This window comes from Battus philenor, unplaced genomic scaffold (assembly GCF_028537555.1).
Source record: "Battus philenor isolate CCGP_79_NKW_IND1 unplaced genomic scaffold, ilBatPhil1.0.hap1 SCAF_19, whole genome shotgun sequence".
Lineage (NCBI taxonomy): Eukaryota > Metazoa > Arthropoda > Insecta > Lepidoptera > Papilionidae > Battus > Battus philenor.
Genome location: NW_027181681.1, coordinates 125,077 through 148,980, shown reverse-complemented (window position 1 = coordinate 148,980; position 23,904 = coordinate 125,077). Strand labels below are relative to the sequence as shown.

Below are 23,904 nucleotides of genomic sequence, written 5' to 3'. Positions count from 1 at the left end.
AAATAATAAGAAGAAAAAGTGAAAAAACAATAAATATGAATAAAATACATACAAACAAATACCTTAAACGTATTGTGAAAACGACTAAAGACAAAATTTATCTTGTTAAATTACCCAATGATCTGATTGTTTCGAAGCAGTTGTATTACGATGAAATTTTAAAGGTTTGTTATTTCATTGATAAGGAAACGCATTACACAAGCTTTTATTTTTTCTTTACTATTTACTTAATTTTTTTTTTTTTTAGATTTACAAAGATGCTTTTGATGACATAATTAAATGTTCCGTAACCTTTTCAATGTTTTTGAGCGAAATAAAGATTGCGTATGAAAATGCTTTACAAATAAGGGATGAACGTATTTCACAATTTATTATCCAAGATGTGAGTATAACATTTTTTAATACCGTTATTGATTATTTTTAAATTTAAATTAAGCTATGGGATTTATGATTACTTAAGAATCTAACATAAATACTGTTAATTTTTATTTTAGGATGAAACTTCAATGTATGTGTTTTAGTTCATTTTAAACGTTTTAAGATGATTTTTATTCTAGTTTTTAACAGTTTAATTGTATTTATTTTTCATGTAGTGGCATATATTATTTCTCTGTGTATTTTGTTGCGCTGATTTTTTGACACTGACATAATAATTTTTTATTTTCCTCTTTGGTTTTATTTGTACACATCATAATTCATTTATACAATAGTTAGTTCAATTGTTATACACAAAATGGACCGAAAGAAAAATTTATTTACCGACGTGTTGGTGCTCGATGGAGGTTTCTCCTCGCAGATTTCTCGACATGCAGGCAGCAACGCTGACGGCGACCCGCTATGGAGCGCTAGATTTCTGAAGACTAATCCTGAAGACATTTACCGGACGCATTTGGACTACCTCCGAGCTGGCGCCGATGTTATTTCCACGAACACGTACCAAGCGTCCGTTGGCGGATTCGTGAAGCATCTGGGCGTCAACACGGATGAAGGATTGCAACTCATCAAAGTGGCTGTTGACCTTGCCCTGCGGGCCCGCACTGCTTACTTAATGGAATGCAATGGGACGAAACGGAACACAATACCACTAGTGGCGGGCTCAGTTGGACCTTACGGAGCTCATCTAAACGATGGGTCCGAGTATCGCGGCAACTATGCAGATAAAGTGTCACACGAAACCATAAGAGAGTGGCATAAGCCCCGTATAAACTGCTTACTAGAAGCAGGAGTGGATTTACTGGCAATAGAAACAATACCATGTCTCAAAGAAGCAGAAGTTCTTGTTGACTTGTTAAAAGAGTACCCAAATGCAAAAGCCTGGCTGTCTTTCAGCTGCAAAGATGACATGAGCCTTGCACATGGGGAGAACTTTCAAATGGCTGTTCAGAAGTGCTGGCAAACAAATCCAGAGCAACTGGTAGCAATTGGAGTCAACTGTTGTCCTCCTGATGTTGTGTCCAACCTATTCAGAAGTGTAAACAATGGTAGACAACAAAATATTCCATTTGTAACATATCCAAACTCAGGGGAGAGGTATTACCCAAATGTGGGCTGGACAGACAAAGATAAAAGTGATTCTATAGATAAGTTTGTGCATGAATGGCTTGATCTTGGAATATGCTATATTGGAGGTTGTTGCAGGACATACCAAGAAGATATATCTCGGATACGAATGCTAGTGGATGACTGGCTCTCTAGGAAAAATATATAGCCTTTGTTGTTGAATACTTTGCAAATTATTTTTGATGGGGCTTTTAAGTAATACTTGCATATATGATTCCATATTTAGTAATCAGCAACTTTGAACTCTTAACATATGCTTATTGACATGGGATATCCCTAAGTAGTGCATCTCTGATTTTGTTAGCGAAACTTTTATTTTTGTATCCAAAAAGAATTAATAAAACATTCTTAGGAATATATTCAATACATTGACATTAAGTGTATATAATGCAATGTGCACTACATTGAAAATAGAGATGTTTTCGGTTTGAGCCACAGCCTCCAGCTACACTTGGCATCATTTGCAATTTAGATAAGCAACTTGTTGTCGTCAGCGAGACATCAGTCTGTTATATTACTCTTCTGCGTCCCAATTTTTACAATTTAATTTTCGGTTAGAAATATTGTGTTATATATTAAAGGTACAGAAAGTTATGCATATTTTTAATAAGTTTAAGGTTTAAAGTGTCAATCACTCTATTACTTACAGAAAGCATTTGGAATATCAACCAGAAGAAAAAAAAAGGATGATGCACTGCAAATGCTGTCAAATGAAAATGCTGAATTGAAAGAACAGAATTTTAAATTAAATTCAGACATTACAAGGCTGAAGAAAAACATTACTGAGGTGTGTACTCAACGGAGTATCCCTGCTTTGATATGTTAGCATGTAAAGGTGTTGGATAAATCAATGTTGAAACTCTTTGTTTGAAAGGGCAACTGGCTAAACAGAAAGTAAATGGAAAAAGTCTTTTATCAACAATTTTTAATATTTAAAACAAATTCTTTTTTTCATCACAGTAACATGTTATTAAAGAGATATAACTTATCAACTTTGAAGAGTGAATATTTTAAAATCAATTTTATAATTGTACTAAATTTTAGCAAATGGCTTATTTTTCTCAAAAATCCATCCTTAATGTGCTCATACATATTAGCCCACATTAAAACACCTACAGTACTCTAACTCCTACAGTAATCTAAAAAAATATTCCTTAATGTTACATGGTTTGACCAAGTTGCTATTTTGTTACAAGATCCAACCACTGTAGTATGAATTTGTAACAAAGTGAAATAATTGTAAGAGTATAAATTTGTGTTTATATTATTTTTTGAATTTTTATTTTATTCCCATAGTTTGTTTGTTATAAAGAACTTTTTATTAATGCATAAAGGATCTATAATAAACTAAATGTGAATATATTTTTAATATATATAGTGATGTGGTGTAAAAATATGTGTTAAATGTGTGTTGTTGGCCATAATGTTGTGTTCACTTGTTGTGAGTGTAAGGCAAAAAGTTTATAAATATATTTTGTCTTTCCTACTTTTTCTTTGTGGTTTCTTTTAACATAAAGCTAAAATGTAAATGTCACGAAAATAGACCAAACCCAATTACTTATCCAGGGTGACAGGTTATAGGTGTATAAACGGTAAAGGGGTCAATGCACAGCGCATTTGTCAGCAGAGGCTTTAATGCTGTCATACTTGTCCACTATCATCATCTTTATAAAATGATCACTATAAAAGCGGTAACATTAATGATTTTTTTATTGCAATGTGATAAGCCAATAACTTTTGGCAGTAGATAGTAAATGTTAATTATTTTTTAATATTTTCTTGCTGTACTGTAATTACCTTATAATTTCTGAAACCATTGATATTTAAATAGTCTGTACTATTCATTGACAGCCAACGGGCAATATATTTATTCGTTTAAAGCTTCTATACTTATAACCGATCCAACCTGTACAGAGATGCAAATCCTATACACGTATTGTGATCTTGCGGAGTTATTCCATTTCTGTCAAATACGGTATCTCCGGGTAGTAATTTATTTTGGGATTTTTTCCAATGAAGATTTGTTTATAGCAGTTTATTCCACCATTAATGTTTTCCCTAAAAAAAGCATTAAATCTATGAAAGTGTTTAATGAAGCTCTCTGTGAGCCGCTATCACCATAGAGGTCTGGGAACGAAACTATCGCGAGTAGTCGTAGGAGCATCGTGTTATTCGCGGGAATAATGTTCGATAATGGGTATCTCTGGCTTCTTTTCTTACTTCTTTTATAAATAACTTTACAGAATATATAAGTACTAATTGTGTACATGGATGCAGAAAAATCATATTTGATTTGGTATATAAATAACCTTCGTGTTGAATGTAATGGCAGTTATTAAAGAAATTCGGTTTTTTGTTTCTCCTGTAAAATTTAATCTTTGCGATCACTCGATTCACAGGGGGGACAATATCACGTCTTCTTTTGCGAGAGAGAAATAGCTTGCCAACCCGCTTCCTACAGACTGCTGGCGAGCCATTACTAGGCACCTCGTAAAGATATCTGAAAAAGACATGACATGCAACCACTCGTTTGTTGTTGTATGTGTACCGACAGTAAACGTGCGCATTTTTGTGTTGCGGGGGTGAAGTGCCTTCGCACATCCTTTAAAGCAACGGAGGGTCATCAGACTCGCCCGGTCCATGACCATGCCCTTCGAAGAGCCCGTGATTAACACCGCTCCGCCGAGAGCACGAGACAATGTTTGATGGTTGCAAGCCATGTCGCTTTATCGTTTTTTTATCGTCTTCCACGGAGTCGTCGTGCCATCGGGAGTTAGACACACTAAACACTCGCCACTGCGGAGGTCTTCCGTGTGGTAAGGAAACACGGCTTTTATTAAGTCCGTGACAATCGAACACGCGCATGAAACGTTACAAGACACCAGTGATTACTAAACACCTCCCGCCCCCTGCGCCACCACCCTTAGTAAGAAATCCAACCACCCATAGTCTCTGGCTCTGTGCTATTCTGAATAGCCTGTCTTATACGTGTTGTTCACAATACACCCGAAACTCTCATAGTGCTATCACGATGGATCGAGACTATGTCGATCCATCATCCACCTTAGAGTCGCTGAAGCTGGAACTGAAGTCTTCCTACCCGGACGGCGCTGTCGCCGAGTGGGATCTGCCCTCGAGGTCCGGCTCGTTACCGCTGCCCTCGGTGCAAATTCAATCTTGAACCCTCGCGTCTGTTCTCCGCCAGAATTTCCAGAGATCGCGAGAACGCGCCAGGACTGTCGCAGCCTCAAACGATATCGTGTGAACTCCGCATAAGATCCTAATAGTTATCCTCCGCTGAACACTAGTTCTACAGCGTCGAATGGCCAGCCTGTTGGCCCACACGGGTGCTCCAAATAAGGCTACGGACCGTACCACCCCCGTAAAGCCTGCGAACTTCCTTACTGGGCCCCCTGTGATTAGGCTGCAGTCTGTGCAAGGCACCCGCTATCCGTAAACGAAGCGTACGGAGCGCTCTTTGAAGCTCCAGCGACTGTCCAGAGTGACGACGAGGTATTTCATGTGCGGCAATCTCGGGAACAAAGTTTGTCACCGAAAATATAATTGTGTCCATTGACGAGAACTACTGTACAGAAAAGATGATTGCGTCGCAATCCATGACGCCTGCCCCTGGATACTCATCACTTTAACAAACACGTCTACCTACATACATAAGAGTGACTGAATAAAAACAAAAGAGAATGAGAGGGGAGAGAAATAAAAATATGCACGCACGGTTCTGTGCCAGTTAAAGGATGTCAACTTCACCGACTACCTTGCGTTGATGGAGGAGCGCGACGCCCGGTACACCCTGTACCACGAGAACATGGCGCTGGAGGCGACAGTGAAGACGTTGATGTGCTCCGCGGAGGGTGGCGCGCGCGAGCACGGCCGCGGGGACCCCGTGCTGCTGCGGACTGCGCTCGAGCGCTGCAGGTGCGAACCCATACGAGTGCCGCTGCACACCACCCATTAGCGATATAACTCACGTCAATGTGTGCGTCGCTATATCTCACTGCTATCAGTATTCATCCATTTGTATCACTTTTTACTTTGAAACGTTAATAGTGATCACTTGAGTACATCATCAAAGCGATCCATGTGGGAAGCTTATACCTTGCTACCTTGCAGTGGGTGTCTATCGGCTGGCATGATGATGACGACTGGCGGGGGTTAGTGCCAGTAGGGTTCTATTTCATAGAAACTAGAATCAAATCGATCTCCAATATAAACTGTTTATGCGCTCTTCAATATTAAATAAATCTACGAATAGTCCCCATTTGTTCCGAACAGGGAAGCACCCGCAAGACTCAGCTGATTGTTACTACTGGTGTTTTTACTGTATTATCTGAAACGCGATTTTTCATATTGGGCATGCTGAAAAAATAATCAGACCGTGTTCAAGTCCGGTGCCCGCGGATTGTAGCATTAATAAGAGATCGGTGTATTTTGCCTTGACCTTCACTAGAGAGCAGCTGTCGATATCTCAGAGCAAGCTCAACACAATGCTAGACGATTACGCGGACACGGTGCCGCGCCGCGTGCACGACGCGCTCCAGAAGAAGCAGCACGAGCTGGGCAAGAGGCTGGACACCATGAAGACAGAGTACGAAGCCCTGGAGATCCGCTCCCGGCGGCTAGCGGGTACGTCGGTCTTGTGCACGTTTGCTAACTGGCTGAATGACACGCCTTTAAAGATAGAATCAATACGCACCTACAACTTCTAATAACTTCGCGGTCAAAAACTAACTTATAGATGTGAAATTTCCCTCCACGTGGTTCCTCTTTGCTATTATAAGAAATTTGTTTTAAAATTCAGGGAAAATATTTTCGATGTTATCAACTTCTTATACTACAAAAAATTTAGCTCAAAAGAAGAGTCTGGTAGAGGAATTAGAAGAAATTAAAGAGAGGTGTCGGGAGCTGGAGAGGGCCGGCACTCCGCGACCGCAGTGGGAAGTCTGCGCTGACTTTATTGTAGGAGGGTGGGACAGGTTAGTATTTAAAAAGTTTAAAATTATTTGACATCTGTATTTGACGCCTTTCCGTGATCATGAAGCATAAATTTCTGTTTTTCCCTAAACAAAATATTCCTGGTTGATCATTGTGGCCGCTTAACGAGCGGGTATGTGCGGCGACTACTGCGGATTATTGGAACGCCTTTATAAAGCGGTTCAGATACACAGCATCTATATGCACATATGTATCAAGGCCTTGCTTTTGATTACGTATAGGTGGTGTCAACTAGCGGGGGGGCTGTCCTCGAGAGACATTTTGAGGGTTTTGCTGAAGGAGCTGGGGCCTGCGGCCGAGACCGAGCACCTGGAGTACTTTGACGGCCTGGTAATGATATTTCACTAAATACAGCAACGACGCCTTGCATCCCGGTTGCATCAGAATTTTTCCTCGGTCACTCGCAAATTTGAAAGTTACCCAGTCCGGCCTCTTCATCAATGACTGCGCTGAACATTGTCCGCACAAGAAGAGGCTTATAAATCTTAGGTCCGTTACATTAAACACTTAATAAAGTTCGAATTGAACCCAGGGCACAGACCCCGCCGTGCCGCCGTACTTGCGCTACGAGGGCAAGGTGCGCAACCTGCGCCTGTCCCGCCGCGAGGTCAGCGTCATCATCAACGACATCTGGCGCAGCAAACTGCAGCGCCGCGACCTGCCCATGCAGGACCACGTCACCAAGTACTTCGAGGAGAGGTAATCATGTCAACAGCACCGCGAATCATTCAAGGATTGTTGTCAATAATTATTTATCGATTTGAAGACGTTATTAATAAACAAGCCCATTCGCATCAACGATACGGTGGGCACTTGTTGCTTGGCACTTTACATTAATCACTCGAGGAAGTCAAGAGAAGCGCAACGGAAGAGCACAAACGTTTGCCCTTTCATGTTCGCAATCGCTATCCGCCAACAATCTGTCAACGAGTATTTTCACCTACTCTCAAGCTTCGATAATGTTCAGCCGCTCTGCAATACGCATCGAATTTTACATCAATACGTGCATAAATAAAATTAACGCCTAAAAATGACTCTTTAGGAATAAGAGATCTTTATGTATTTAACGGTTTTGAAAGCTGACCGGTCTGCGATGCGACACTGGGTACACGATACACAGGTTGCGGGGGCGTGCGCAGGTACCAGCAGGCGGCGGCGCGCGCCGAGTGGGCCTACAACGTGTGCGCGGGCGCCGAGCGGCTGCTGGACGAGCCGGCGGCGCGGCTGCTGCGCGGCGCGCTGCTCGGCCGCCGCTGCGAGCGCGTCTACTGGGCGCTGCGCCGCTCCTGGCTCGCGCTGCGCGACCGCCTGCACCGACACGCGCGGGACGCTGAGGTCGGCACCATGATTAAACTTAAAAATAAAACTTAAAACTTTAAATTTACAATCCGGCCGTAAAGAGCAAAACTGTAAAGAATTTATGCATTTCTAACACCGCGGCATTGTCAGCGTGTAGTGTTGCGGGGCAATGGCCAGGTTACATACTAATTGTTCGATCAATTACTCCGCAGAAACACGCGCCACATCAGAGCCTTCGTCCGCTACCTCCGGTGTTCATGTCCTCCACAGTCACATATTTTTAATTAAAAATCAATGGCACTTTCGTCGCGTATTTAGTTTCAATGCTTACTATTCGCGTACAATGGTTTAATATTTGTGTAATGTAGACAACGTGGGCCATGGACTACAGTTCCATGTGCACGCGGCGGCGAGGTACTCGGTTGTAAAACGTAGGTACTGATCATGGAAGTTAAACAGACGGTGACTTTGGAAGATTTCGAGAAGGTCGCAAGGTCCACGTTCCCGCTAAAGAATGAAGTAGACATCAAAAACTTGCTGGACGTCGTGCGCAAGCAGCTCAAGATGAAGATCAACCAGAACCTGATTGATTTGGACAAACTGTTTCTAGAGGTAGACGTCTGCAATTTATGCACATGCCTTTTCAATCTCTCCGTCATATTAACTTTATTTAAAAGAAACGTGATTTATAGACAGACGAAGGATTCGATCAGTCGGAGTTGGCCCGAGAACTTTACCGGCAGCAGCAACAAGCCCAGGAGAAATACATCCGGGAGGTGGTCGCCGAGCTGGGTGGACGACGAGCCTCCGAAAAATTAATAAGTGTCGACCGACTCAAACAAGCCTTCGCTATCGTCGATCCCGCAATAGGTATGTATCGGCTCTCCCCAAAAACACCCTAGCTCCCGGCAAATAGCGTACGTTAAATATTGGGTTGTTCGGAAAATAATTTAGTTTTTAGAGGTTTAATTGTATTTTTTCACAGCTAGCTTCACACTTAAGTCGCATTGTCATTATATGTTTTGACAGCTGATATAGCAAGGCTTGTGCAGTAGTTTTTGGTCGGCGCTTTTTAAATATGAATAGCAATAAGTTCAAGCCAGAAAGAAATTAACCAATGTGTATGGAGATGTGTTGACAATACGCAAGTGACAGAACTGGTTTCCGAAATCTCGATCCGGCAATTTGGATGTCGAAGATGCACCACGTTCTGGTAGGCCGGTTGAAGCTGATAGAGACACGATTATTAAAGACACGTGAGTGCGGTGAGTGGTTAAATTTATCGAATTCAACTGTTTATGACCACCAGAAAGGCTTGGGTTTAACCTCGAAGCTCGATGTATGGGTTCCCCATGTTCTCACGGAAAGAAATTTGTATCGACGCGTTGACGTCTACCCTTCACTCCTTAAAAGTCACGAAAATGATATATTTTGAGACGCATCATTACTGGCAGCGAAAAATGGGTTATATATAACAATATCAAATGCAAGAGATCATGGAACAGAAAAGATGAACCGGCTCAAAGCATTTCAAAAGCTGATATCCGTCGAAAAAAGGCGATGCTGTCTGTTTGGTGGGATTTTAAAGGAGCCACTTTTTTGAGCTTTTACCGGAAGTCTACTGACATCAGCTAGACAAACTGAATGATGCACTTCAACAGAAAAGGTCAGAATTAATCAATAGAAAAGCTGTAGTGTTCCACAAAGATAATGCGAGACCTCATACAAGTTTGGTCACTCGCCAAAAGCTTGGATGCTTGGATGGGATGTACTGCCACACCCACCATATTCTCCAATCCTGGCTCCTTCGGATTATTATTTGTTCCGGTCACTAAAAAAATTTTTGACGGTAAAACATTTACCTCAAATGAGCACGTCAAAAATCACCCGGATCAGTTTTTGGCCACCAAAGACCAACATATTTATGAGCGTGAAATCATTCTCCTTCCAGAAACGTGGCAAAAGGTGTTGGATCAGAATGGTCAATATATAATTTAATTAAATGTTTATTCATTGTACGGAGATCATCTTTCATTTTTACCACAAAAAAAAACGATATTACTTTCTGAACAACCCAATAGTTGTTAACTTCAAACTTTGTGTTTATGGCGAACTACGAACTTTCCCAGACCACGTCCGTATGGAACGCTACGTCCGCTGGGCGTTCTCCGACCAAAGCACGAAGCTGAGCGACGTGGGTCCGCTGCCACTGCGCACACTCGTCACGCGCCTGGCCGCTGGCAACATCGAACGCGTGGGACCGCGCCACAGAAGCGTGCACAGAAGGACTTTTTATAAATAAATCATAAAATTCACCTTGTTTTCTTTTAAAAGTTTAAAACATAAGAATAACAAACACGTTTTTATAAAACTATCGACAAGGGTCTGTTAAAAATAAAATGTTCAATTAGCTGGTAATTTTTTAAGCTTAGAACAAATGCAAAAATTAAGTTATGTCTATACACAATAATGTTACGTGGGCTTAATCAATAAAGATACGAGCAACGGGCATCTCTGTGGGTGTTCCTTCATCGTTGATTATTTGGCAGAAAATACTACGTAAGTTATTATCTTATTCAAAAACTGTAAAATATTATTGAATAACTAATAATTTTAAACAGTTTTTAATTTTTTATTGTTTTAATTTAATACCAGAATTAAGAAAATGCTGTTATCAAATAAAACAATTAATAAAAATGTTGTTTTGTTAAGACAATTTATTCGAAAACGCTACGTTCAGAAAAATAGCAAATGTCAATGACTTATTGTGCATTATTGACAATTTGTATTTGACAATTTCAAAACAGTAACAACGTGTTGTGCTCCTAGTAGCGATCTGTCGCTCGACGGAAATTATTATTTTCCTGTGAAATATTTAAGGATCGGCACTCTTGTTCCAAATTAAACACTGCACGGAGTCACAATGTCGGACATAATCGAGAATGAAGAAGCAGATAGAGACATAGTGGAGCAAAATGTGTTAGAAGAGCTGTTTTCGAAAAGATATGATTTGGTGACCGAAACCTCTGTGTCGCTCAAGAAAACCTACATCAACAAGATCAGTGGCACCAAGTTAGTTGTCTGCTATGCGTCGTTCATATTTCATTAAAGTCCATCATAAGGAAACACTGACATTCGCAGTCCTTGCGGGCTGCCCGAATTCGTTTCGTTTGAAAAACACTTGTTGCTAACATTTCTCGGGCACATGTATATAGTTTGTAACTTGGCAAGTGACACTGCTTCTTTTTTATTTACAATAAGTGCCAGCATGGAGTACGGGCCGCCTGCATGCTTGTGTTATCATTCATCCTGACGCGCATTGCGAAAGCACCTCATTTTTTTACCGCAAATAAGGCTAAATTAACAAATAGGTGAATTGATGTTTTTGTATTATTTATTATATTTGCAGACTCATTTGTTATGCAGTTAGACAAGTTTCATAAATCTGAGAGTTTGTTTTAAAAAAGTTGTAAAAGAATATATTTCTTATTTTATTGTTTAAGTTATCTAAGAGTCGATTTGGGGACTTTGTGAGTCTGACCTAGTAGTACTTTGGTGAGCAACGATTCCCCTGGAACCTAACCCAGAACTGTCGCTATAACCAAGCAATGTCCTTCATGTTGTTAAGTTTTGTTTCATGGAAAAGACATTGGATAGTTACGTAGTCTTGATCATCGCTTATTCTGCTAAGGGAAGTATTAGAAATTAGTTATCAAGCCATCTGCTGATTTTATAACTAGCTGCTGGAAAACTCCATTCGCTTAGTTGGCTTAAATATAACGGCTGTCAATGATATGATTGTGTGGAAAATATATGTATACAAGTTGCGGGTGCCGCAGTATAATATCTATGATTGGTTATTTTGTGGTTATATGTTGTAAATTGTTTTATTTGTAACAAAGATTGTCCAAGAGTTTGAATTATGATAAAGTAACAACTTTATTAAAACAACAATGATGTTCTTTATTTATTTTTTTTGCAAACTTTACATTACAGAATGAGTCATAGCTATTAATATGTAATGGGATCAGCTGTGCTTCAAAATTGAAGATAAGATCTAAGCAATTATGCAATCAATTTTATTTGCAGGTCATTAAAGTTTGCAATTATCCTGTTGGACAACAGCATAGAAGTGTATGAGCTCAGCAACTCATCCTTGACCCGTATCTGCCACCTCAGTGGACACGAAAAGACTGTAACAGAAGTTGTATTCAATCCCAGAGAGGAAAATATGTTATTTTCAGCATCAGAGGATGGTGTAGTGAAGATGTGGGATATCAGGGCCAGTGGCAGTTTTGTACAAGATTACAAAGGTAAGCAACTTTGTCAATTTGGTTAACTTCGGGGTTGTTGCATAGTCTGTGGCATAAAATAAAAATTATTTCATATTTAATGCACACATTAAAAAGGATAAGTTTTAAATAATGCATGCATTTCTTTGCAGACGAAGAAGAGGAAATGATCCGTCCATATGAATGTATGGACATATCTCACAATGGCCGGGTCCTGTGTGCAGGTAGTCAGTTGGTGGAAGACGATGCTTACCTTGTGTTCTGGGACCAGCGAGCTCCCAAACCCCTTGGAGGCTACTGGAACTCCCACACTGATGACATCACACAGGTATATTGGAATGATAATCTATCTGTAAAGGTTAGCTATAGGAATTGTATCACATGTGCCACATACTTAACCCTTTGAACTTGAGACCGTTTTCGCCTGCACGCAACTCGAAGCGTTTTGTGGCGCTTTTGGTGATTTTCTTACCTCCTGACTTAAAATTATTATGCACAAAAAGTAACACTTAAAACTTTTACATTTTAATATTTAACATACCTCTTTACACCTTCATGAACATAATTTCTTACACATTAGTCTTTGTAGTTTGGCTTTGTATGGTATTTCTTGAAATCCAACCTCTGAATTTGATGGTGGACTCATCCTCACAAATTTCTTGTCCCGGTGTAAAATACTTTAAAAGTTTCGCATTTATATAATCAAGAAAGCAGCTTACTCGCTGTAAACGTGCTCTTGGACACTGAATTGTTTTCGGATACAGCATCCGAAAAATCTGACAAATTCTGTCTGTCGTAAATTTATTCCAATAAAAAGGAATGTAACTACCATCATTCCGTGCCCAGTATTCTTGTAAATTTTCCAGTGGTATTGTCCTCATATTTATAACAACTCCAATAAATGCCCACATTTCTTCAACAGTCACACTGTGCCAAGTTTGCCACATCGAAAAGGGCGATAGCGTTCCGTTTTGTAGCCTTGTTCTGACGTAGTTATTTTTTTCTTTAAGTATTTCATTTACAAGTTTGTCAATAAAAAACAGTTTGAAAAAATCCAACGACCTTTTCGTCTGTGCGGTGTGCGTGTGGTCCTTTAAGAGCGTCTCCGGCTATGAACGGTATTCATGAGGGTATCTCTTCAGATTCTGTACAACCAATCCATTCAGAATTGTCAGATTGTGGGTCTCCTGCACTATCACTGTCAATTATTCTGAACTTTCGCGCTCTTACACCTCTTACTTCTTAACTATCATCACTGCTGCTCGCGGTCGCGCTATCGCCCGGCTCTCTAATTATACTTGGAATCTCCTCGTATAGTAACTCTAAATCAAACTCGTCTTCACTCGAACTTATTTAACCACTGCGTTCCATGGTAACGGGGATGAGAAATTTCAATTTTTCTATTCGTTCTGCCCGCACTAATCTCACGTGGTTTGAGGGGGACGTTACGGCGACTTTGTATGATTATATAGGCAGCGCTTAGGACCCAACTTCAAAGGACGATATCACGAGGAAACAAAGTGGTGAGCGAGCGTCACCACTCGAGTGCAAAGGGTTAAAATAGGTGCACCATGTTCTTGCTGAACAGATGAAAATGTCTTTATAACATGTTTCCCATTATTAAATGTCAAGCCAGAAGCTAGTGTTATGTAATGTATAATAATTTTATCTAATCAAGAAATATGAAAAATGTTTCTTTCACTACTTTTGTCAAACCATACCAACATTCACTCACATAAAAATATATGAGATTTTAAATTCATTTTGTGGAGTTATTTACTGTCACCTGATTTTGGCTTGGCCTCGATTTATGAGAATCCTATATGATAGAAACAAAACCATTTGTTGCCTTTATCTCCTTCTTCTTCACTCATCTCACATAGGTGCATTTCATGCAGAAACTCGCAGCCTTTCTTAATAAGCTTGATCAAACAGAACAATAGAGATTTCACTTCAAAACCCAAAAAATGTTCAATGCAATCAATCCAATTTCAGGTAAAATTCCACAAAGAGAAGATGGAGATACTGGCCACGGGATCACTGGATGGGCTGGTTAATATATTCAACATAACGGAGCAGACAGAAGCCGATGCGCTTTCTTTTTCGCTCAATGTGGAGAACTCTGTGGACAAGATATCATGGCTGGACGACAAGACGGCCGCCTTCCTGACGCAATCCAACGACCTACAGTTGTGGGACACGCGCACCGGCGACCTCGTCTGCATTTACGATCGGGAAAAGATTGCCCGTAGCATCAAGGTTGGCGTCACTTCGGCACCGTCCATTAATTGGTTACCTGGAGAAACCACAGGCCAGCTATAAATAACCAAATTATAACCGTTCTGATTGCGTAAAGAGGGGTAGCTAGGTCCTCGAATTGCTACCACGAGCCTGTAGACGGTGTGGGTAGGCCCTCCAATTTGTAAGACAGATAACCTAGCCAAGGTCATGTGAAGCTGCCACATGCGGGCAGCGCAAGACCGCAGCCTATGCATTCAATTAGGCATCTACCGGCTGACATGATGATGATGATGATGAACGTATGGTAGCGTATTAAAGGTAAGGACCTTCTCTTCAAGAAACTTGCTGTTGGATATGGTTTCTTCTGCTTTTCTTGTGCAGCTGCTAGTGAAAAATTTCTGTAATTTAGTTTAAGTGAGGCGGTGCGCGTTGCGTTGCAGAGGAGCCGCGCTGACGACTGCTACCTAGTGGACGCGTTCATGTCGGCTGATGAGGTGCCGGTGCTGCTGGCCGGCTCCTACGGCGGCGACGAGTGAGTGCCATACACATACACAAACGTACTGACATACATATACACGCATACAGGCAGACAGAGACACGTTAAGCACACTCAAGCGCCGGTCATTGGACTGGCCCCGACGCACTGATGCTCGGGTACCGTTGGTCGGCGTGCCGCCTTCAGACGGCCCTTCTCATTGCAGGGACACGCTGCGGTCGGCGCGGCTGGCCGGGCGCCGCCTGGTGCCGCTCACCAACTTCGGCAGCAACCGGCAAGTCGTCCGCAGCTGCTGGTACGACGACGATGTAAGTCCATTCCTCTTCGGGACCTCCGTAGCGCGATTTTCTCTGTCCTCCAATACATAACCACTTTAAGGACGTCACACGTGCGAGCTGGCCTGCCGTACGACCTGCCACTTGAAACATGGCACTTCAAATTTAAAAGCGCATTTGTTTGAGGCCTCGCGTCTAAACCTTCGAAGTATGTTTGTGAGATCTTAAATAAATACATAAGTAATGATTTAAATAAATTAGGTAATGCTGTGATCGCATAAGTGGCCTCTCGGCTGCTACTTCGCCTTTGTAATAAGCTCGATCAAAACTTCTTTTTCGCCCATGTTTTGCCCTTGTGCTTGGGATTTTATTTGTATTAATTACGTGCAAATATATGGTACATACATTTTTTAACTCTCCCATATTTTTTCAGATGTAGATTGAATTAGTTTCGTATTCCTGTGACATAATTTTTTAACATCGCAGAGGGACCTGCTGGTTACGGCGGGCGAGTCCGGCGCCATCAGCGTGTGGCGCGGCGAGCGGCCCGCCGGCGACGCCGACTCCGACGACTCGGACGACTCCGACACGGACATGGACGACGCGTCCATAGAGCGAGCGGCGCGCGCCGCCGCGCAGCCCGCGCGCCCCCCGCCCGCGCCCCCGGGCACGCGCGACGCGCAGGTGCAGGCCGGCGAGCGTGACGACGCGGCCGGCAAGCTCACCGACGCGCTGGCCAAGCTGCACGCCAATCGGCACAAGCCCTACTAAGCGCACTCACTGCAGCCTCCCCGCCAGCCTGTACTCTCTCTGTACATACAAACATCCTTGCAACCTTAGTCGCAAGTGCCCTTGACTGTCGCTACTGTATTTATAACCTGGACGGCGTACTATTGAATACTCTCCGTCATCTATTTCCAATTTTATCCATCCTAAACTGACCGTCTGCAGGCTAGCTGATTGCACCAGAATTAGCAAAACCCTCATCACTTCGGGTGCATTTGTTCATAAGTTGTAAGATTCTGTAAAATTTGGAGTTGGAATGTTAATGCGCTCCTCTTGAAAAAAGAACAATCGTCAAGACAGCACGACAGCCGACAAATGCCTCGCGTTCGGCAAAACGGCGCGCACCTAAAGCCTTTCCTATATTAGAACTAGTTTTTCTACTACACTGTAATGATTGATGTAAGTTAATGATTAAGTACGTGAAATATTTCAGTCTGCGCTACTTGCAAGCGGCCCCAAAATTATATGCGTAGGCGCAGCGCGGTTGGAGTGCTTACTCTCTCCCAATACTTTGGGGCCGCAGACGATACAATGCAGCAGGCGCGCACGGTGCATGCCGAGCTCGTCCCGAAGGCGACAGCTACCGGGTGGCTTCCTCCTGCAGGAGAGCTGCCTGCGGGCGCACCGAGCGGGCGGCCTCGGCTCGACAGTGGATTCAATGTCAGGACAGCGTGACACAGCGTCCGCGGTGACACTACGTGTGCTGTGTTTATACGTGTGACATAAATAAAACGACTCGACCTAGTCCTCAGTTCATTTATTACCCTGCGCCCCTCGTGCACGACGAATGACGGAGTGGACTACAAAACTAGATCACCTAAAATAAATCCATACAAAAGCCTTGCTGGCTCGCGGCGTCGCGACTCCCGGGCGCCGGGCCGGACACGCGCCCGCCGCACGGCACCAGGCGCGTAACATCGTCGCAACCACCGGGCCCGGCGGCGCCCGCTGCACTGATCATGCATTAAAAACTAAAAAAGTCAAGGTATAACTATAATTTCACCTACCTCCACCGTACGGGCGATTTAAAGCAAAAACAATGTGCCAACAATTTAATAATTTGACCAAAGAAACTGACAGATTTTAGTTATTTTGTCGCGGAGACGCGAGTGTCCACGCAGACCGGCTCCAGGCTGCCCCCTGCCTGCGTCTCGCAAGCGCAAGCTTATACCCTACACCGGCACGGCGGCAGCCGACAGTCTCTGCGCTGCGCGAGTCTGCGGCGGGCGGGCGACGATCACTTCGTCGACAGGAACATGATGAGCCTGTAAGAGCGCGAGGTGAGGGGGTGAGAGGGGTGGCGTGGGGCGTGGAGATGCGCGGCGCGGCACTCACCGGCAGTGCAGGGGTTTGGTGGCGAGCAGGCGGTTGGCGTCGCGCGGCTCGGCCAGCGGCAGTGGCAGCGGCGGCGCGTCGGGCGCGTCGTCACGGAAGCAGTGCGCCGCCACGCGCGCCGCCAGCCGCGCCTCGCCCCACGGGCCGCGCGCGCACAGCCACTGCACGTTCAGCGCCGCCGTCGCCTTGCTCTTCAGCAGCAGCTGCCGACAAGCCTCGCGTTATCCGCCGCCCCGCGCCGGAGCCGGGCGCTGGGGGCGGCCGCTACCTGGTATGTGATCTCGCGCTGCGAACTCTGCGTGGGGTCGCGCTGGTTCTTGTTGACGAACGCCTTCACCACCCACTGGTGCCCGAACGCTGAGAACCGCGACGTCTCGTAATACAGCTTGTGCACGAACTCCTCCGTGCGGTACGGCTTCAGCTGCAGATCTGTGGGCAACCGAGCGCCCGCTCAGTGAGACGACGATCAGCTGGCGCCCTGCGCGCGGTTACATTGCACGTACCGATCGTAAACACTAGCGCAAACGACTAAAAATGGTTACAATTGATTGTTCCTTGGTCAAATCGGACGCTTGGTGTCGTCGCTCTAAAACTCCTTCTCCTGCACTTGAACCTAACTGTTGAGAAGGGCTGTTTCTGCTGGTACAGGAGCCACGCATTCGAATGAAAACAAATCTGGTTTTAAAGAACTTCTGTGATAGCGAGACTCGTGCGCTTACCGTTGAAGGTAATCTTCTCGTAGGACAGCAGGTCGAAGATCTGCTCGTAGACGGCGGTGGCGTCGCGCGCGCGTCTCTCGCGCTCAGCCAGCAGCGCCAGCAGGTCGGCGGCTGAGCGCGCGGGGCACTCGCAGCCGGCCTCGTGCGCGCTCGCTTCGTGCGCCGGCCCGCGCCAGCCGCATCCGATGCACGCGAATTTGCAGCCCGTCAGCCTGCGAACGCCACGCGCCACGTCAGGCGCAACGCAATGCTGGCCCGACTGACCCGCGTCCACCACGAGCTCGCCGGATATTTCCTCGCACCGACGCTGCGGGGTAACCCTTAACCACTTCGGTACGGCGCTCGTCGGACACAAATACATTTTCACAGCCGAGCGCCCACTAACGCGGCGGCCGTAATATGAACGCGCACGGCTGAATGTACACTTTAAATCGTTGACCAAGAAATTTTCATCAATCTCTGCAATTGCTGTTTATTATAACATTAGGTGAACGTAATGCGTCGTTTCTGTTTCCGCTTGTAATGTAAAACACTCATCACAAATCCGTTTAAGAGCAAGACGGGCTCGGCGTCGCGGCAGGCGAGAGCCGGCTGTGCGTGTTCGCCCGTCGCGCGATGACCGTCGACTGTACTCGACGCTCGTACCGAAGTGGTCAAGAGCGATGCGTGGGCGCGACGGCTGACCACTAATGGCTACGGCGCTGAGGAAGTCTCCGATACCATCATACATCAATTAAACCTGCTGAAAACGAGCGCCTCGGCTGGCCTGGCGCCGACAGCGCATTCACGTCGAACAACTAGAACCGGCAGCGCAGCACAGCGCACCGACACAGTAACATACACCGGCGACACGTACAACTTTACAAAGAACTACAAGACAAATTCATGTGTTAGTGATACCAGGTTGCATCAGATATATGAAGGAGAGCGCAGGTGGTTAGGCAGGTGGCTTCTCCACCACCTCACGCCAGACGCACCTGACGTACCTACGGCGCGGGCATGAAGGGCACGGCGCCACGGGCGCGGACACGAGGTAGGCTCGTCTGAGCGCGCCCAGCAGCAGCGCGTGCACGCCACCGAGCATTCGCAGCAGGTCGTCGAGCGCAGGGCGCCACGTCCAGCACGGCGCCCCGTCCACTACGATCTGCGAGAACTTGTACCGCCTGAAGGGAAAATTCCTATTCACTCTGCTGTGAGAGTCCACCGCGCGACTAACTACACGTGGGTGCGCACCATCGCGCGCGTGGAAATATAGCGACAACACCTCGTCACGACATCTTACTTCCTCCAAAAATAGTATCAACTGATCCACTTCGACAACGCGGTGAGACGGTGCGCAGAAAACTAGTCGCGCAACACACGAAGGATCCTAACTCCCTGATTGTTTCGGATGCTCTACTTAACTCCTCCTGCGAGAGTCCGCGAGGCCGCGTCGGAGAACACGTGCGGTTACCTCTCCTCGCAGAGGCTGTCCTCGTGGTGCTGCAGCGCGTGGCGTGGGTAGACGTGCGTGCAGTACCGGCACTCGGACGGCAGCTCGGATACGGTCTTCTCGACGGCGAGGTTGCGCGACGCGGAGGTCTTGGAGATCTCGACGCGGCAATTGGGGCAGGTGGCCGCCTCGTCGCGCAGCCGTGCATCCGCCAGCAGGTGAGTGAAGCAGGGCGCGCACATAAGGTGCCCGTTCGTGCACTGCAACGTGAGGAAACCCGTCAGCGCGGGAACACGCCCTGCCGCACGAGCTTGGCCCAGCCGCTGCTTACATATTCTTTATATAATTGTGACAATGGTTAACTAAATTCTGCAATGTGGATCATGGATGCAAACCATGTGTCATGAAAAGATTAGACTCTCAAATGTTATCCAAGACATCTTAACTATTGCACAACAAATGAACGGATGATCATGGTATTTTACAAGCAATTGTAAAAACACTTTCTCAATTGGCTCCAACATCAGGGACTGTTGGGGGTCATTTTAACAATACAATATTCACAATTTTTTATTTTAAGGAACTAATAAATTTTAAGAATTGGGCCAAAAGCAGCTACCAGATTTTGTGAACTTTTATTAATTTAAAAAAATTGAACTAGTAATATTTTCTCTGGGATGCCGGGGAAATTGAATGCTGTGGCTATTGCTAAGCTATTGTCTGTGCAAACGCACATCACCTCTCACTATTGGTACTCTTAAACTTAATTCATTAAAGATATTTAAGCAAACTTTGTGTAACTTTTTGGAACTAATATAAACGGTTTCCATGAAATCATTTGCCAGAGTACTTCAGGGTTATTTTAAAACATGTAGGGTGATACTATGTTTGAAGTTCTATATTTTTTATTAATTTAGGTCCTCACTAGTGCCACCTGTGAATCTATAGATAAAGATATACAGTCACAGGTATTCATGGACATATCTGAACTCTTTGAAAGTGTTGTCTGCTTGCTTCATTGTCTTTAAAGGTTTTTCCGATGTCTACATGTGTAGAAACAACCGTAGCAAGGTTTTCTTACAATCTAAAAAAAGTGTTATCAAATTGATTTTTAAATTTTCCTGCTCAAATGAAAAACTGACAAAAAAAACTTGTGTTCCTCTATATTCAGAACAGGTGAAGGGATTTTGAAGATATTCAAAGTATATCCAAGAAAATTTATGATTTTACAACAACAGCAATACTAGAGCATAGACCTATATCAATACAATGTTAAGGCAAAAACAATTATTTTGCTTTTGGGTTTATGTACTAAGTTATTTGAATCAAATCAATTGTCTCAAAAACTTTGCCAATCAAACAAACCAATGTTTTGTAGTGTGAAGAAATGAAAAGGTTGGAGGAGGGGAGTTGTGATAAAGAAAGAACTACACGTCATAAATATCTGTTTATTGTAGTGTTTTACTAAATGCGTCATTACAACATATGCATTATCGACTAGATAATTATATAAATACAGTTACCCACTACACACTAAGTCGTAAACATCACTCCTTAAATATAACAATTGCAAACAAAAGACGTACAGGTTACACAACAACAAGTGGTGACACGGTAACAAATCAATATCGCGCGCGGAGGCGGCCCACGGCAACCCGCCCCAACGGTACTCGATAGCAGTACGCTGTAATGTCGTTCACGAGTCAGACGAGGCCTCGGCCCGATTTTGCCTCTAGAGTTACGTAAAATTAAAATTGAAACAGCTGATTAGCATGTCTGCTATCAGCTGCCTCGGAATACCTGATACACGGCTGCCGGCGGAAGGTCCAGACAAACTGCGCAACACAGAATGCCCCCCAGTCTGTGCTCCAGTTTCTCCGACTGCTCTTTCTCCGATAACAATTTACGTTTCTTAGCTAAAGGCGCATCATCTTTTATATCTGAATCTAAGTGCTCGCTAGACGATGGTACCGGTTCACTTTCTGACGTTTCAGCCATTATTATGAAAATTTATAAAAAATGCTTCAAAAGAATCAAAACAAAACACCCAAGACGACGTCAAAGCAACAATAAATGTACATTTATGAGAATTCAATGTAAACAAAAGTACAACCCTGCAGTCGAATCGCATTCGCGAACAAAAGCAAAGATTCGTTCGAATTCCTCCAATCGAGAGTTACCATATTCAATTAGAATGAAAGAAATTTATCTGCAAATTAATATAATTTTACAGAAATTCTCTTATCCTAATGGAAGGTTAGGGGTTCGGTAAAATACTTTCTTTAAATTTTCGTTATACAACTACTGTCATTATTATATGCCCGTTTATCAAATTTTATCTACAAAAATAATCAATCCTGGATTACCTTTCTAAGCTTTTTTATTCTCACCTATGAAACAACGGCTTTATACAATTTATTTGCGACGTTAAAAAAGTAAAACTACTATCTTTCCAATTTATTGTGTCATATTTTAGGCAGTTAATTTGTCGTGGGCTCGGTACGGCTTCATTTACAGAAAAAATGTCGCTGCCAACCGTCGCGTCATTTCTCTATTATTCAACTTTCTTTTTGGTATGTGGGAGCTGAGTTAGGCGTTCTGTTGGTATGAAACATTGGTTCATTAATAAATGGAGCGTCCTACAAGCGAAGAGCGGTTTTTTAATACAAATATTATGTCACAATGACATTTACCAACATGACGAAATTTGTGCTCCTACACAAATAATACACCAAGACACAAATCAAATAGTAACCAATGCAGGAACATGCCCAATCACATTAAATTCTAGAAGGCTAGGATAACAGTGACAATTTACATAAGAACCAAGAGATGCATCTAGATCAGTGATTCTCAACCCATGTGCCGCGGCACTTTTGTGTGCCGCGAGATTTTAAAAATGTGCCGCGAAAAATTTAAAATATATATAACACATATACAAAAAAAAATATTCAACGTAAATATTTATATATTGAACCAGCTAATTATATTTAATTTACAAAACGCTTTTCTTAATCCCTAATTATGATAAAGTCATGTTTATGTATTAAAAATTGTCTCAAGTCTACCACACTTGTCTTTTTCCAAATGAGCATGTTGTTTGTGTGATATTTTAAATTTACATGATTTTCCATTGTAATACTAATCTACCCTTTGTAAAATTAGAAAAGTATTTGATTCGTATCCTTATTAATTTGTTGGCATGTAGTTTCGATAAAAAAATAGGAGGTATATTGACTTTGCAATGCACGTATTCTTTGATTTACAATATCTAAGACTTTTCAGATTTTATTCCATTCGATGAATATTTCTGTAATTAAAAAAGTTTGCTGTTTATATCTAAAAAAATCCCGAGGTTTGCTGCTAAATTGTTTCACGAATACAATGGCAGCAATTATTTAAATAAAATTCGATTTTATGCATTAAAAATTGTATTTGTGTGAAAGTTATATAACTTCATAAGGGTTATATTTTTCATTTTCATAAATTACAAATGGTTACAGAATTTGTATATTTATAAATTTAAATTTATATATTCTTCGATTTTTTTGACAGTATTTTTTTTGTTTTTTTCAGACCCCTTAAAAATGGACAAATGGATAAAGAAAAAAAAGAATAATGATGATGATGATGCAAGTAACAATAATGATGACATATACGACCAAAGTAATGAGTGTTCCTCTGTTTTAAGTGAAAATAGTTCTATTTTAAAAAAGTATATAATTCCTAGAAAATATAACGACAATTTTTTAAGGGGCACACCTAGTGTGACAGCCAGAAAAAAAGGCGATTTTTGGGAATTAATAAAAAAAAAACTAGTGGATCAATCGTTTTAAAATTTTGAGAGTATATTTATACATGTTTTGAGAATACACAGTATAATTTTTAAAACAATATATTAAATATTTTTGAAACAACACGCGATCTCCGGCGGCGCCAAAAAAAAAAAGGTCCTCCACTGCTGGAGTGATTGCAGCCTTCTCCGTTGATAAAACCTAAAAAAATTAAATTCTCGTTAAACAAAAACATATTGTCTGTACGATGACCCTCGGACGAATCAAAAAATCAAATATTGACAAAATGGCGGCATGTTGAAAAAAAAAGTTAAATTTTACCCAAAATTTTGGTGGTTTTTGGCCTACCAAAATCCGATTTTTGATCAGATCAAAAAACTGGAGGGTCATCGTATGGAGAACTATATAGAGAAGATGTGAAAAAAATTTGATAGCGATCGGATAATTTGTCTCCGAGTAATCACTCCAGCAAATTCGAAAAATGCTGTTTCGAGAAAAACGCGTTTTAAGTTAAAATGATCGTTTTCACTGTTATAAATGGATTAAAGTCATACTTACAGCTAATCTGCTATTCCAGGTCCATATGTTTCACCTTCCTCTTCCTCAAAAAGGGCTTGTTGAGCTGAAGAAGCTGTCCACAAATTTTTAAAACATCCATCAAA

General features: G+C 42.8%; 3 protein-coding genes across 6 annotated transcripts; 2 read left to right on the top strand and 1 right to left on the bottom strand.

The window, feature by feature from the left end:
- Positions 1-665: 665 nt before the first annotated feature.
- On the top strand, positions 666-10,174 carry LOC137921617 (translin-associated factor X-interacting protein 1-like). Its single transcript, XM_068764415.1, has 11 exons — positions 666-1,675; positions 2,210-2,347; positions 5,309-5,496; positions 6,029-6,204; positions 6,428-6,554; positions 6,795-6,903; positions 7,106-7,272; positions 7,713-7,908; positions 8,332-8,484; positions 8,565-8,742; positions 10,002-10,174. The coding sequence occupies exons 1-11, from the start codon at positions 734-736 to the stop codon at positions 10,172-10,174; spliced, it is 2,547 nt and encodes an 848-aa protein (XP_068620516.1). The 5' UTR covers positions 666-733.
- A 477-nt stretch (positions 10,175-10,651) lies between these two features.
- Positions 10,652-16,717, top strand: LOC137921276 (WD repeat-containing protein 89). The gene is made up of 7 exons (XM_068763935.1): positions 10,652-10,944; positions 11,962-12,185; positions 12,317-12,492; positions 14,160-14,423; positions 14,846-14,937; positions 15,107-15,209; positions 15,663-16,717. Exons 1-7 carry the CDS (start codon positions 10,796-10,798, stop codon positions 15,945-15,947), a joined length of 1,293 nt encoding a protein of 430 aa, XP_068620036.1. The 5' UTR covers positions 10,652-10,795; the 3' UTR covers positions 15,948-16,717.
- Positions 16,703-22,286, bottom strand: LOC137921277 (zinc finger TRAF-type-containing protein 1 homolog). 4 transcript variants are annotated; one of them, XR_011107471.1, is made up of 7 exons: positions 21,249-22,286; positions 19,470-19,708; positions 18,017-18,228; positions 17,566-17,726; positions 17,298-17,500; positions 17,041-17,227; positions 16,703-16,933 (listed from the first exon to the last, which is right to left on the bottom strand). XR_011107471.1 is itself a non-coding variant. In XM_068763938.1 (7 exons), the coding sequence occupies exons 1-7, from the start codon at positions 21,444-21,446 to the stop codon at positions 17,200-17,202; spliced, it is 1,227 nt and encodes a 408-aa protein (XP_068620039.1). In that variant the 5' UTR covers positions 21,447-22,286; the 3' UTR covers positions 16,703-17,199. The 4 variants fall into 4 exon arrangements, 2 of the variants coding, with proteins under 2 accessions (XP_068620039.1, XP_068620037.1); XR_011107472.1 differs by having other exon boundaries at positions 16,703-16,915; XM_068763938.1 differs by adding an exon at positions 18,994-19,179 and having other exon boundaries at positions 16,703-17,227.
- Positions 22,287-23,904: the final 1,618 nt, after the last annotated feature.

Excerpts from the sequence above, each read along its gene's own strand:
- LOC137921277 (XM_068763938.1), bottom strand. The coding sequence starts at position 21,446 with ATGGCTGAAACGTCAGAAAGTGAACCGGTACCATCGTCTAGCGAGCAC. Across the intron at positions 19,709-21,248 it reads CGCCGGCAGCCGTGTATCAG|TGCACGAACGGGCACCTTAT; the intron begins GTATTCCGAGGC and ends CTCACGTTGCAG. Across the intron at positions 17,501-17,565 it reads AGCGCGAGATCACATACCAG|CTGCTGCTGAAGAGCAAGGC; the intron begins GTAGCGGCCGCC and ends GCTTGTCGGCAG.
- LOC137921617 (XM_068764415.1), top strand. The coding sequence starts at position 734 with ATGGACCGAAAGAAAAATTTATTTACCGACGTGTTGGTGCTCGATGGA. Across the intron at positions 6,555-6,794 it reads ATTGTAGGAGGGTGGGACAG|GTGGTGTCAACTAGCGGGGG; the intron begins GTTAGTATTTAA and ends GATTACGTATAG. Across the intron at positions 8,743-10,001 it reads TATCGTCGATCCCGCAATAG|ACCACGTCCGTATGGAACGC; the intron begins GTATGTATCGGC and ends GAACTTTCCCAG.
- LOC137921276 (XM_068763935.1), top strand. The coding sequence starts at position 10,796 with ATGTCGGACATAATCGAGAATGAAGAAGCAGATAGAGACATAGTGGAG. Across the intron at positions 12,186-12,316 it reads TTTTGTACAAGATTACAAAG|ACGAAGAAGAGGAAATGATC; the intron begins GTAAGCAACTTT and ends ATTTCTTTGCAG. Across the intron at positions 12,493-14,159 it reads ACACTGATGACATCACACAG|GTAAAATTCCACAAAGAGAA; the intron begins GTATATTGGAAT and ends ATCCAATTTCAG.